At 47.3% G+C, this 12,164-nt stretch overlaps 4 protein-coding genes across 4 annotated transcripts; 2 read left to right on the top strand and 2 right to left on the bottom strand.

Moving 5' to 3' along the window:
* Window positions 1-785: 785 nt before the first annotated feature.
* pob1 lies at window positions 786-3,223 on the top strand (the record flags this gene model as incomplete). The annotated part of the gene is made up of 2 exons (XM_031145479.1): window positions 786-1,016; window positions 1,067-3,223. Coding segments are annotated over 2 exons (2,388 nt in total), but the record flags the coding sequence as incomplete, so codon positions are not given.
* Window positions 3,224-3,701: 478 nt separating this feature from the next.
* RSM26 (37S ribosomal protein, mitochondrial) lies at window positions 3,702-4,674 on the bottom strand (the record flags this gene model as incomplete). Its single annotated transcript, XM_031145478.1, has 2 exons — window positions 3,702-4,351; window positions 4,485-4,674. 2 exons carry the CDS (start codon window positions 4,672-4,674, stop codon window positions 3,702-3,704), a joined length of 840 nt encoding a protein of 279 aa, XP_031009188.1.
* Window positions 4,675-7,183: 2,509 nt separating this feature from the next.
* Window positions 7,184-8,741, bottom strand: LHYA1_G000485 (putative lactate 2-monooxygenase; the record flags this gene model as incomplete). The annotated part of the gene is made up of 6 exons (XM_031145477.1): window positions 7,184-7,327; window positions 7,380-7,573; window positions 7,631-7,697; window positions 7,751-8,280; window positions 8,359-8,592; window positions 8,645-8,741. 6 exons carry the CDS (start codon window positions 8,739-8,741, stop codon window positions 7,184-7,186), a joined length of 1,266 nt encoding a protein of 421 aa, XP_031009187.1.
* A 716-nt stretch (window positions 8,742-9,457) lies between these two features.
* On the top strand, window positions 9,458-11,384 carry alcB (alcohol dehydrogenase; the record flags this gene model as incomplete). Its single annotated transcript, XM_031145476.1, has 13 exons — window positions 9,458-9,600; window positions 9,678-9,736; window positions 9,790-9,908; window positions 9,961-9,976; window positions 10,132-10,178; window positions 10,234-10,258; window positions 10,315-10,426; window positions 10,526-10,578; window positions 10,632-10,651; window positions 10,703-10,970; window positions 11,049-11,101; window positions 11,148-11,207; window positions 11,253-11,384. The coding sequence occupies 13 exons, from the start codon at window positions 9,458-9,460 to the stop codon at window positions 11,382-11,384; spliced, it is 1,107 nt and encodes a 368-aa protein (XP_031009186.1).
* Between the last annotated feature and the right edge of the window lie 780 nt (window positions 11,385-12,164).

The raw sequence follows: 12,164 nt of genomic DNA, 5'->3' as shown, positions 1-12,164 counted from the left end.
GAAGATGCCATTGGCTTCGTTATCGTAAGATCTCCCCATCGCTCCCTTTATTGCGGCCTAAGGGTCCTCTCGTCCCGTCGCGCCGAGGGTGGGGAGATTTTGTGGAAAGGCTGAATCTGGACGGATTGTAATCGATTGACGAATCGTCGTTAAGAGCAGGGATATGTCAGATGGATGGCCGGCGCGTAAATGCCAGTGTTTGAGCCAATCATGAAAAAAGCAGACATAACCCATGGTAAATCCATGGGCAATCTCACCATCTGATTGGCAAATACTGCTTTCCCGTGCATCGCATGTATCCGTAGCCTTCTTACTGGCAGCCGATCTACGAATCGACGGGGGTTGCTGCAGCCCGGGGTCGATTCCATCGCTTCTCTACGAAGCTACTCCGTACTTCGTACAGAAATCCACCCAGAACAGTCACACATGCGGACCTTTAAGCACAGGTCACTATCTATGCAGGCGACCTCTGCCGGCAACAGACTGGGTTATCGGCGCTTTGGCGACAAAGCTAGAGATACAGTATTCATAGTGAGGCGTGCAAAGCCCGATACATATACTCTGCTAGGCGCCGGCATCTCTAACGGCCTTTCTCCTGATGCTTTTGAATTTTTGCGACGTCCAAGTTTTGATTGTCAGCGATTTCTTATCCCGTCTTCATATCCTACTCAGTACCATATTCTAGAAAGTTGACCGGCAACGGTAAAAGCTAGAGACCTAGCACTCCACTCGCTCCCGAGATCCACCTCCAGACAGGCAAAATGGTATGTTTCTGATGTCCATAGACGTTGTTGAAGGTATTTGTATTGACAGACAATCAGCCTATGACGTCGCCAACGACACCGATCGACCCACGGGTTGAGATGTTCCAAAAGGGACAGCCCTACGATGCATTCTTCAATATGAAAGCGCTGGCGCCACGACCATTGTCAGATGCCACGGAAATGTTCGATACAGACTTTGAGGACGATGATAGTGAGGCAGAAGATAACTCCCCGCGTCTCAGTCTGAATTCAGTAAGTCTTTTTCATGAAATCGTCTTCCCACTTTGCTAACAGCAAGTCAGACCGGACAAAAGAGTGAAACTACGTTATCATCCTTTGAAGAAATACATACTCCAAGCCCGGGCTCACATGAATTTCCGGGTTTCAACTTCGACTTGACAGTAAAGAAGCCAGTAGAGGGTCCAAGAGGGCCACACCTGTTTCGAAGCTCAGTCGATTCCTCGCTCAGCTCGGATGAGCAATACGTTTTAGCAATGTCTCCAATGACACCAAGACCATCGAGCAGGCAAAGAGCGGCGCAAGATGCGCCCAGAGTTCCAGATATTCCAACACAACACCGCCATCTCAGTTCATTGACACATGCGGTGGAGGACTTGGACTTGAATGATGTATCTCTATGGACACCAAGACAAGTCGCAAGATGGATGTATGATGCGGGATTCGAGCCATCGATCGTGGAAAAGTTTGAGGAGAACGATATCTCAGGTGCTATCTTGATTACACTGAAGTTTGAGGATCTGAGAGAGCTGGACATCCCTTCTTTTGGACAACGGACAAAGGTTTGGAACGAGATACATGTTCTTAGAGGTAGTGCGCCAAGTACACCGAAGCCTCCTACCCCATTTGAGGAAGTTTCGTCGCCATGCACCGAATCCCGACAGCCTTCAAGACATCGGTCAAGGTCAAGACAAGGGAAGGTACATTTCGAGTGTGGTTCAGACGAAGAACCTAAACGCCGGAAGAGTTCCCGAAGACGGCACAGGAAGCAAGACGATGCGATAACTCCACTCGAGTCAGTCTCCATCGTTGGCATTGAGCAGCTTATGCCCAAGCCCCATAAGTGCTCGAAGGGAGAGAACTGCTCAAAATGGCGGAAGCAACAACGTTTGATTGAAAACTTCAAGAATGAGCATCCCGTCAGCCCAGAGGGCGGGTCAATATGGGTTGCCGGCAACCCAGGAAACCCCCTCACTGCGGAAGCAGTAGCAGAGGCTGCAAGGCCCATCTCAGATGCAGTACCATCAGTCGTTGCCTCGTCAGATGTGCTTGGTCCTGCCGCAGTCCCACAATTTCAGCATCTAGAGGAGGCCAGTCTTCGAAATGTCGAGTCCCGCGACCCTCAAGACAATGTCCAGCAGTTTCTCAAGTTCCAGCACATGGATCCCAGGAACATGGTGTGGTCATCCGAGGAACCTTCTACGCCTCCATATGAGATGTTCCCCGCGCTCAAATCTCCTCACACGGGACTTCGCGGTCTTCCCCGACTTGCAATTCCACCTCCTAAGCCAGCACCACCACCACGTGCTGCAAGCGCGAATGCATTCTCCCCTTACCGAATGGAGCGAGCCGAGGCCATGTCACCAGAACTGCGTAACGTAACACAATCCCCAGCTTCGGTGTACCGCTTTGGCACTCCGTTCTCCGAGATGGATATGCCCGTGACAGCAGTCCCAATAGGGCCCGTTGCACGTGAAGCATCTCAATCTGTACCACCCAACATGTCTTACAGACATGCACCAGCACCGGTCATCCAGCGCACTCAATCCCGCGCTTCTGCGCGCCGTCCATCCTTTCCTGCAATGCCCCGCGTCGACGAGAATATCTCCACTGTATCCTCAACCCAAGAGAGGTTCAACCCACATTATACGCAACCTCCGCCACAGAACCATGCCTATCCTTGGTCACCAGTCAATGCTCCTGCTACCCGGACTGCAGATGATGCCTCGCATGCTGGGTACATGAGGAAGCGCAAGACGAAGATGATGCGCCATGAATGGCACGAGCATCACTTCACCCTCAAGGGCACTCGCCTTACAATGCACAAGGATGCGCAGGCTCTAGAGACCCTAGAGTATATAGACGTGGACGACTATGCCATTGCGTGTTCCTCTCTCGCCTCGGGCTCCAAGCTCAACGCTGCTTTCAAGGCGATGAACATCTCCCGCGGCAACAAAGACAAGAAAGATGAAGCGGCATTCGCATTCCAGCTCATTCCAGCGGCCATCGAGAAGGGTGTGAGACTGCGGAAGAGGGAGAGCGCGATGGTCGCGAATGGCCAGGCTGAAGGCAAAGACGCCGGCGCCAAGAACAAGACACACTACTTTGCGGTGAAGTCAAGGGATGAGAGAATTGACTGGATGCGAGAGTTGATGCTTGCGAAGGCGCTGAAGCAGAAGAGTGAAGGATGGGAAATAAACGTTAACGGCAACATGATTTAAGTAGAAAGCATATCGCTTATTTGAGCGACTTCTTTGTTTTGTTTTTTAGTCGCGTTTCGAAGCAAGCGGTTTTTAATTCAATTTCGGCGGCATTTCTGGGCGCTTTTGGGATCATGAATGGCGACTTCACTTGAAGTATTTAGGTAGATGACACTCCTTTGACGAATAGTCTTAGTTGGAATAATAAAAAAACATAAATTCAGGTTTTTGATTGTTGATTGTGAAATGTGTTTGACTTATTTCCCCCACAAACATAGCAAGCATCTGAGAAATAGTTACTGTAGAGAAGGGGTAAGTTTGTGATACATAATTTGCGCTGAAGTTCGTGTACAGCAGAAGTGGACTTTTCTGATATCATCCAACATTAACTCTCTCGCCGACCCATCATGCAATATAGTACAAAGTTTTGTGATGGGAGTTCTATGCCTGAACGCCAGATCTCTGCTTCAATATACTACAGTGAGATCCCGTCTATTCATCACACAAACGCTGGGTTGCTTGAATTGGGATTTGCATAGGTCGACACAATATCCCAGTCAATCGTATGCCACCAATTCTCCACAAACGTCCTCTTGCCCCCAGCACCGCCAACACCCACTCCATAGTCAGGAAGGTAGACATGTTCCCATGTGTTGAGGCAAAGAATGGGTGTAAGCTCAACCCCTCCGGGTGCTACTTCCGCAGACCTGCCGTGAGCCCCCAATTTTCTCTCATTGACAGCAGGACCACGCTGCAATTCCCTGACATGATCGGAGAACTGTTCATTTTCCGTATTCATATCCACCGGTTGTCTCCTATAGTGTGCTTGTGGCCAAGGCGAACCCGCCAAATATGTCGTGAGAATAGAGTATCTCCTATCTTTGGTCTTCACCAGCCAGACAAAACCCGGGCCAAACATCGCGGTGGCGGTAAGTAAGAACTCTTGTCTCAGAGTCTCGATTGAAGAGAAGGAGGTTTCGAGTTCCCTCTTGAGGTCGTTTCCCATGGGACCTGGGTTCGGGGAAAGACCGTCGAAGAAGAATTTGTTGTTGTGCGCCATCGAAGCGTAATTGAAGATGGGAGCGGAGTTGGGATCTCGCGCATATTTGATGAGTATTTCTTTGGGGGTTTTGGATTCCATATCAGTTTCTTGGATGCATCGTTAGTCAACAGCTTCACTTGAGAGAATATTCCACAGCTTCGCGCGAGGAGCTGGCAGCACTTTTCTCTCTGCCAGAACTCCTGGCTTATCTCGCAATGGAATGGGTAGTAATCGACCTACCTGCTGTAAGGACATTGAGCTTCTCTACCATCAGAGCCTGGTATTGCGTCCACGCCATGTCGAAGCCGGCAGGCGATAGGAGGCCTGGTACGCCATTGTTGAAATTGTGGTTGAGGATAGGAACCTTGTGGAGTGAGCGGCGGAAGATTTTGAGAGAGTTCCCTATCCGAGGGAGAGCTGGCCGTAACATTTTTGGTTGACAATGGGTGATGCAACTGTAGTTCTCTTTTGAAATCTTTCCATCGCGGCGTCGCTTCTCCACGACACACACGGAAAATCATTTATCCGCCGAAGTTTATCCGATGGACTACGACTAAGCTAAATCCCCTCCAGAAAGTTTTAAATCGATTATGCTGAGAAGGTCTTCTGGATGTTGAGGTAGTCTCATTGAAAGTTGAAATGGGAAGACATTCTGCGACCCTAGTGAAGCGCTGGACGAAGATCACCACAGTAGAGCATTGAGGTTCTCGGGGAGAAAGAGTATACTATGCCGCGAGGTCAAAATGCTAACAAGACGAAATCACCAGGTGAACTGACTTATCCAACATATGCTATAACTCTCGACCACGCCGAAGCAATGCTCCACTCAAAATCCCTCGAGAGAATCATGACCACCCAGAGGCCCAATTGCAAAACACCAGTGGCAGGCTTTCACGTTCGAGTGGTATTCCCAGTGCTTCCTTCCACCTCTAACTCCACTAGACACGAACAGCGAAGCATGGAAAGACCTATTTTGCTTCAAATGAAGGCTCAATCCTCGGGATCAGCGAATCGAGTTTCGTTACCATAAACGAGATGGCCATTCCGACTGTAGGAAGCCGCCGACGACTCCGGCAAGTTCTCGAACGAACGTCGTGTTCACCTTCGTTAGCCCTCGCTTGAACAACCTTATTGACTGTGAACATCACTGGATAAATACGGACTAGCCCCTAGGGCATTAATGCCGAGTTCAAGTCGATGTTGCAACATTGTTTATATTGATCAGATCAGAGACGAGATGAAGATCCATTCGTCAGGTTAATCAAGACACGCAAGTCTGATTTTTTCAGATCGTCTTCGGCCCTCACAAGTGTCATATACTGTTTGCACATGGCAAGAAGACAGAGTAATTTTCCTACCTACCATCCAAGTTCGAGAGTCTTTTAGGGTAGAATGAACTGAGCAACAAATATACCATTTGAATTCGCCGAATCCTTCTTGTTTTATTGCGGCCTTTCAATGTTACAAATCAACCAAGTTGTTGGGTACTTATTTCCGCATTTGGATCGTTCTGCCTATTATGCTGTCTCCTGCGCTTCAAAAGATGCCTTACCTAGAAATGGAAGTAGATGTGATTATAGTCATTATCATAGCTTTCTCCGATGACACCGCTCATATAAAAGTATCCTGCCCTTTCAAACTTATAAAAACTGCTCTCTTTATATTTATATTACCTAGTTATGCGTATTCTAGACTAATCTCTTGGTGTTAATATGTCTATAGATATGAGACTGAGCGATTGTTGCCTTTCTTTGAACTGCTAGTGTATGATTTCCCAAACATGTTCCTACACTGATAACATCCAGGCAATGTTCACGAATATATGGCTACAACATTCCACTTATATTATTTATGACTCCATTGGAAAGATCGAGCACATGGGATGATTCAAACCTGCGCTGTGGTACGAAAAGATAGCTCCAAAATTGGAGCGAAACCGATTATCTTTCTTGTAGACATTGTACCATGCATAAGTCGGTTGAGATTGAGCTGACATCTGTCAGTCTTCGGATGAGAAAGCAAGTAAAGTCCGCCTCCTTGTTGACAGCCACATCAAAGCCGGGTTCTATTTCTACATAGCAGAAGTCAACTGAAATGATAGCCTATCACTCTTTGAACTCGATTAAGACACCACCTAAATTATGCGGAACATTCCAAGGCGAAAAACTCTGTTGAACAACAATTTTACCTGCGTGCTTTGTGGTATCAGTGTCACCATATAAGTCTGACAAATCTCATAAGAAAAGCTTTAAGCTTGTTGTCACGGAGCAGGAGCCTATATATATCCACTTTTCAAAAATTCACTCTTACATATCTATGAAATATCGGTACCGTGATTGCAAGCTACTACCTAGGTCCCTCGAAACCCAACCTCACCACCCCGATCACCTTCACTCTTACCGTCGACATGGATACTCCGCTTAGATCCTCGCTCTTGTCGGCTAGTTTGATGAGCTTGTATGGTGCTACTAGCGAAACTGTTCTGTCGAATTAGTATGCGTGTCTTTATATTCATTTTCTGAATTTTTTGAGCGGAGCTGGGAGATCGCATTCCTCCAAAATCTCCTGTTTTTGATATGCTGATTCTTGGATAGGAATGCGATGGTCCTGGTTGTCGGGCTTACTTAGTAGCGTTTGAGGGGAAAACGCTTGGTGGGAGGGAGAAGCTTAATAAAGTGGTGACTTGCATTGCTATGAACTTTGGAAGGGGTGTTTGAGGGCTGGTATGGCATGATCCTTCTAAGTACGTGGAACTGAAAAAAAATAGTGACAACAGACATACTGGATTGGGGGTATACAAGTGTTTTCATATTCCAACGGTGTAGGATGCATTTTCAAAAATGCGAGATTTTACAAGAGCACAGGTATCTTTGACCCAGTCCATTCTCGTCAAAACCGGAATACTCTAGGGTAATCTGATCAAATCAACAAAGATCCCCTCAATTAGATGATTTGACATCCCCGGCATACTGGCACCTTCGAACCATAGACATATTGCACCCGTCAACATTCGCAATTCCGGAAAGTCCCATCGACTGGTCGAGGTCAGCCAAGATGCCTTGCAAGACTTGCTTTGCTCCTTGCTATGCATTTTTAGCTTCTATCAATACTCAACATTGAAATCATTCCACTTACCTTTCCTCCAACAGCCAGGCCGTAAATTGCAGGTCTTCCTACCAAAACAGCCTTCGCGCCCAGGGACAGAGCTTTGATGATGTCGACTCCGGTCCGGATACCGCTGTCGAAGAGGACAGTCAACTTGTCTCCAACCGCCTCAACAATCTCAGGGAGCATCTCTAAGGATCCAACTGCGCCGTCGAGTTGTCGTCCTAGGAAGAATTAGCAGATTTTAGTAAAGGTTTTGGTGTGTTTGGAAATGTGTTGACCTCCGTGATTCGAGACAATTATGCCATCCACACCATGTTCCACGGCCAGCCGTGCATCATCTGGATGCTTGCGAGGTGTTAACACCGTCTTAATAACTCATTTCTACAACGCAAACTTACTTGTATTCCTTTCAACACAATCGGGCCACCCCAATGTTTCTTCAGCAATGCAATATCTTCCCAGGTATGAGCAGCACCAGAAAACACATCCCCAATCCATTCCTGCGAGGCTTCTACGATTTTCTCTTCAGGGGTAGCTCCATATTTCTTCTGGAAATGCTCTCTGAATACCGGGTCTCCCCATCCAATCTTGTTCCCAATGCCCTTGAAGAACGGCACATAAGCATGATCCAGGTCTGCAGGTCTCCACGCCAGCGCCCACGTATCCAAAGTAACAACCAGTACTTTGAAGCCGCTGTCCCGGGCTCGGTTGAGGAGGGAGATTGTATATGCGTCCGTCTGAGGCCAATACAGCTGGAACCAGCGTGGCCCGTTGCCACTTGTTTTGGCTACTTCTTCAATGGATGAGGTGGACGCTGTGCTGAGGATATATGGAACGCCAATCTCGGCGCACACTTCTGACAATCCGGTTTCTGCATCCTCGTGGAAGATTGATTGGACGCCCACCGGAGCCATAAGGACCGGGGTTTCTATACGAAGCAGAGAGTGTCAGTTTCTAGCATAGACACAGTATATTCGTGCTGAAGAGCTATGCATGAAAATCTGACCATATGTCTCCCCAAATAGCTCTACGCTTAAATCTCGCTGGGATGTTGCTCGGAGCATCCTCGGAACCAGTTTCCATTGCCGAAAAGCCAATCTATTGGCATCCATAGTTGCTCTTTCCCCGGCACCCCCAGCGACATAATTAAAGGCTGTTGGTTTCAGTATGGATTTTGCTTGCTCCTCAAGCTTATTTGGATCAGTGGTGACTACGGGGAGGCGATTGTGAAACATGCCAGCTAGCAATTATTAGTAATTATTCTGTAAACACTATGCACATATACTCTGTACCTCGGTATACTTCATTTTGGAATGCCCCATATTTCCGTTGCTTGTCATTAGTCGCCTGCACCGATTGGGGTATTTGTTTATCAGTTGTAGAAGACATTGTGGTCAGCTATAGAGGCTGCCGAGAGTCTCAGCTGACAGGATTTAGTGCTGTGAGGGAGGGATTCTGAGGACGAGGAGACAATGATGGATCGAGGATACAATTATGCACACCTGACTTGAATCCCAAACTCTATATGCAAGTGATAAATGCCGAGGTGTGCGCCCGCAGATTACTACTACCTCGGAGGCAGTGCCAGTCACTTGGCCCAATGAAAATACGTCTCTGCCAAGGGCAAAGGGTGTAACTTTGAGTGGAAACAGTATCTACTTCTAGAGGTGCTATATTTTACATAGTACAAGTCTGAAGATCACCACAGAGGGGGATCTTTCAACATAATTACGCAGTAGATAATTGCAGCAGCAATTGAATGTTAAAACCAGAGCATTTTACAGACCTAACAATCGAATGGCACAATATAATGATACTAATAGAGTCCTGCAAAGGTAATACACGTTCAAAGTCGGAGATAAGACTACCCCGCAAATACCCCGCGATAGATGACGGGACGTTTCAGTTTGGCACCCCTTGTACGCCACGAACCCATTGAAATGGGAGTGCAATTCGCACCAAGAATGTGGCGGTTCCCCCGCTTCTAAGACTTATATTATCATCAAGCAGTCTGCAATCCCTCCTGAAACCTAAAAGGCACCTCGTTCAGCAGCATTGCTACTCCGTATTACACCCACTTCACATTTAATTAACATACTGCAAAAATGGCTATAGTAGAGACACAAAAGTCGTTTGATATCCCCAAGAAGTACAAGGCTGTCATTTATGATAAGCCTGGAACTCTTTCTACCAAGGTCGAAGAGCTTGATACTCCTGAGCCCGGAGCGGGCGATGTGCTTGTTCGAATGTGAGTGGAGGTGGAGTCTTTGTACGAAGAGAAGGGTCCGCCCTTGGATACTGACTAACCCTATTAATCTTCTCTAGAACGCATTCTGGAGTCTGCCATTCGGACCTCGGGGTGATGGAGAACACCTGGCGTGGCCGTAAGAATTGAGTATCATCCAAAAAAGAAAAGTGTTGGGAACTAATAGAACAGTGCCTTATCCTACACAGCCAGGCCAGGTTGGTGGTCACGAGGGAGTTGGAATTGTCCACAAACTTGGCCCTGGTGCTGAAAATGGCCGAGTTAAAGTTGGCGACCGCGTCGGGATCAAGGTATGATGTTTTACTGACATTTTGATGACTGTAGGTAGACTGACATTAGTAGTGGGTTGCCTACGCATGTAAGATTACCGGGCAGCTCATTTACTTCCTATCTGGCATGTTTTGGGAGTTGTGAGGAGCGTCTTTTCTAGGCACCCAAAGACCTTCTCATGGTTTGATCCATACTGCTGGAAATTTTCCTGGAAAGACAGAGCTAATTTCCCGTTCTTCGCAGGTGGTGCATGCCCCCCTTGCATGGAAGGCAAAGATGGCGTATGCTTCGTGAGTGTAATAAGAGTCATATATTGATGCCCAACTAATTTGCTCTTGTGATTAGAACCAGAAGATCTCAGGCTACTATTGTAGGTTGACCGCTTGTCGTTGCAGCCGTGAAGGTCGAGTTCTGACCCATTCATAGACCCAGGGACTTTTCAGCAATACGCCCTGGCTCCTGCTAACTACGTCACGCCGATTCCGGATGCCTTGAGTTCTGAAGATGCTGCTCCTATGCTTTGCGCTGGAGTCACCACGTAAGTTTGCCCTTTAAAAGTCTAAGCCTCGTCGTCGATTCTGGGGTCGCAGGTTGGGCCGCATGAAATGGAAGAACGCTCAAATTTGACCCACTTTAGGTACTCGGCCTTGCGAAAATCAGACGCAAAAAGCGGACAATGGGTTGTAATTGGTACGGTGTACTCCGTAAGATCTGAAAAAATGTTTGACTGACGCATTTCATAGTTGGGGCTGGAGGTGGTCTAGTTAGCCCCCCTTTCATGCTCGGTTGCCAAGACTGACCACGTGACTTTTAGGGCCATCTTGCTACGCAGATAGGCGCTCGTGGTATGGCTTTACGTATCATTGGTATTGATCATGGAAGCAAGGAGGACCTTGTTAAGTCTTGTGGGGCTGAGGTCTTTCTCGATATCACTAAATATGATGATAAAACCATCGCCGAAGAAGTCAAGAAAGCAACGGGGGGCCTTGGGTCCTCTGCGGTTATAGTTTGCACGGCATCCAACAAAGCATATGGCCAAGCTCTTGACTTTCTGAGATTTGGAGGAACACTTGTATGCGTGGGTACGTGCCGAGCAATTTTGTGAAATATCATCTCCATAAAGGATCCTACCTCGGGAGGCAGTATTAACTCGACCCTAGGAATGCCAGAAGGAGACTCCCAACCAATTGCAAAAGCATACCCGGCTGCCATGGTAAGGCTTCTGGAAGAAACAGCGGGGCATCTTTAACGTTTCACAGGTTGCAATGGAGCATAATATTAAGGGTTCGGCAGTGGGAAACCAGCGTGAAGCAATGGAAGTAAGGAGCTTCTCCCATTTCGCTCCTCCTTACTTACACAAGTAGGTCCTCGATATGGCCGCACGCGGCATCGTAAAGACGCATCTTCGAATAGAGAAGATGGACAATTTGACAGAAGTCTTCCAACAGATGTCAGAAGGGAAGATGCGAGGAAGAGTAGTGCTAGACCTCCAATAAGAGTTTAGCAAAGACTTTTGTGTATGTTGTGTAATAGGGGAAGTGTGAATAAAGGCGGCCAAGGCAAATGATCAGGCGAGTTTAGGGCTGAAGAATAGAATAAGTTTGAGGATAAATGCAGTCAACATGTGAAACTTCTGAGGGGCCTGCCTGCCAATAATAGAACTAAACATTGACCAATCTTCTGCTAGAAGTGCGTCTCAAAAGTAGTCGAAAGAAAGTGATGACCCTGGCCCCTGTTCCCGAAACTACACCAGATCGGACTTTCGACAACGTATCAGTATGACTCTGTGGGATACTTCACGGCTCTGGGGTATATACGAGATAAGAAAATCACATTTATCCAATGCTTGCCCATAGGAAGCATTTTTCGCTTCTTGGTGGCGAATGCACGCTGTAGGACCGCATGTCGGAAATGCGGCTGAAGTTGGTTTTTGGAATTGCTGTGATCACTGGACACATATCGCAGCCAAGACCCATCCTCTTGCAAAATGAGAGAAGGAATACTACTTGGTAACTCGGCGTATGATTTGTCAGAAGGAGCCATATAGCCATATAAATCTAGCTTTATTAGTAGGACTCGGTGTGATTGTGGACTATAGGACGATATTAGAGGAGAGATGGAAAGTTGGGAGGAAATGGGGGAGATGCTTTCTGACTCTGTTCATACCTAGCTAGGTGATTCCGCGGTTAATGTCATACAGAGGTCAATAAAGCAGAGAATAGGAGGTGGAAGACATGGTTCGGTAGCTAACAGTACAAAGCAACTCCACATATGTT

The sequence above is a fragment of the Lachnellula hyalina genome, assembly GCF_007821495.1.
Source record: "Lachnellula hyalina strain CBS 185.66 chromosome Unknown contig00007, whole genome shotgun sequence".
NCBI lineage: Eukaryota > Fungi > Ascomycota > Leotiomycetes > Helotiales > Lachnaceae > Lachnellula > Lachnellula hyalina.
This window is presented reverse-complemented; position numbering and strand designations above follow the sequence as displayed.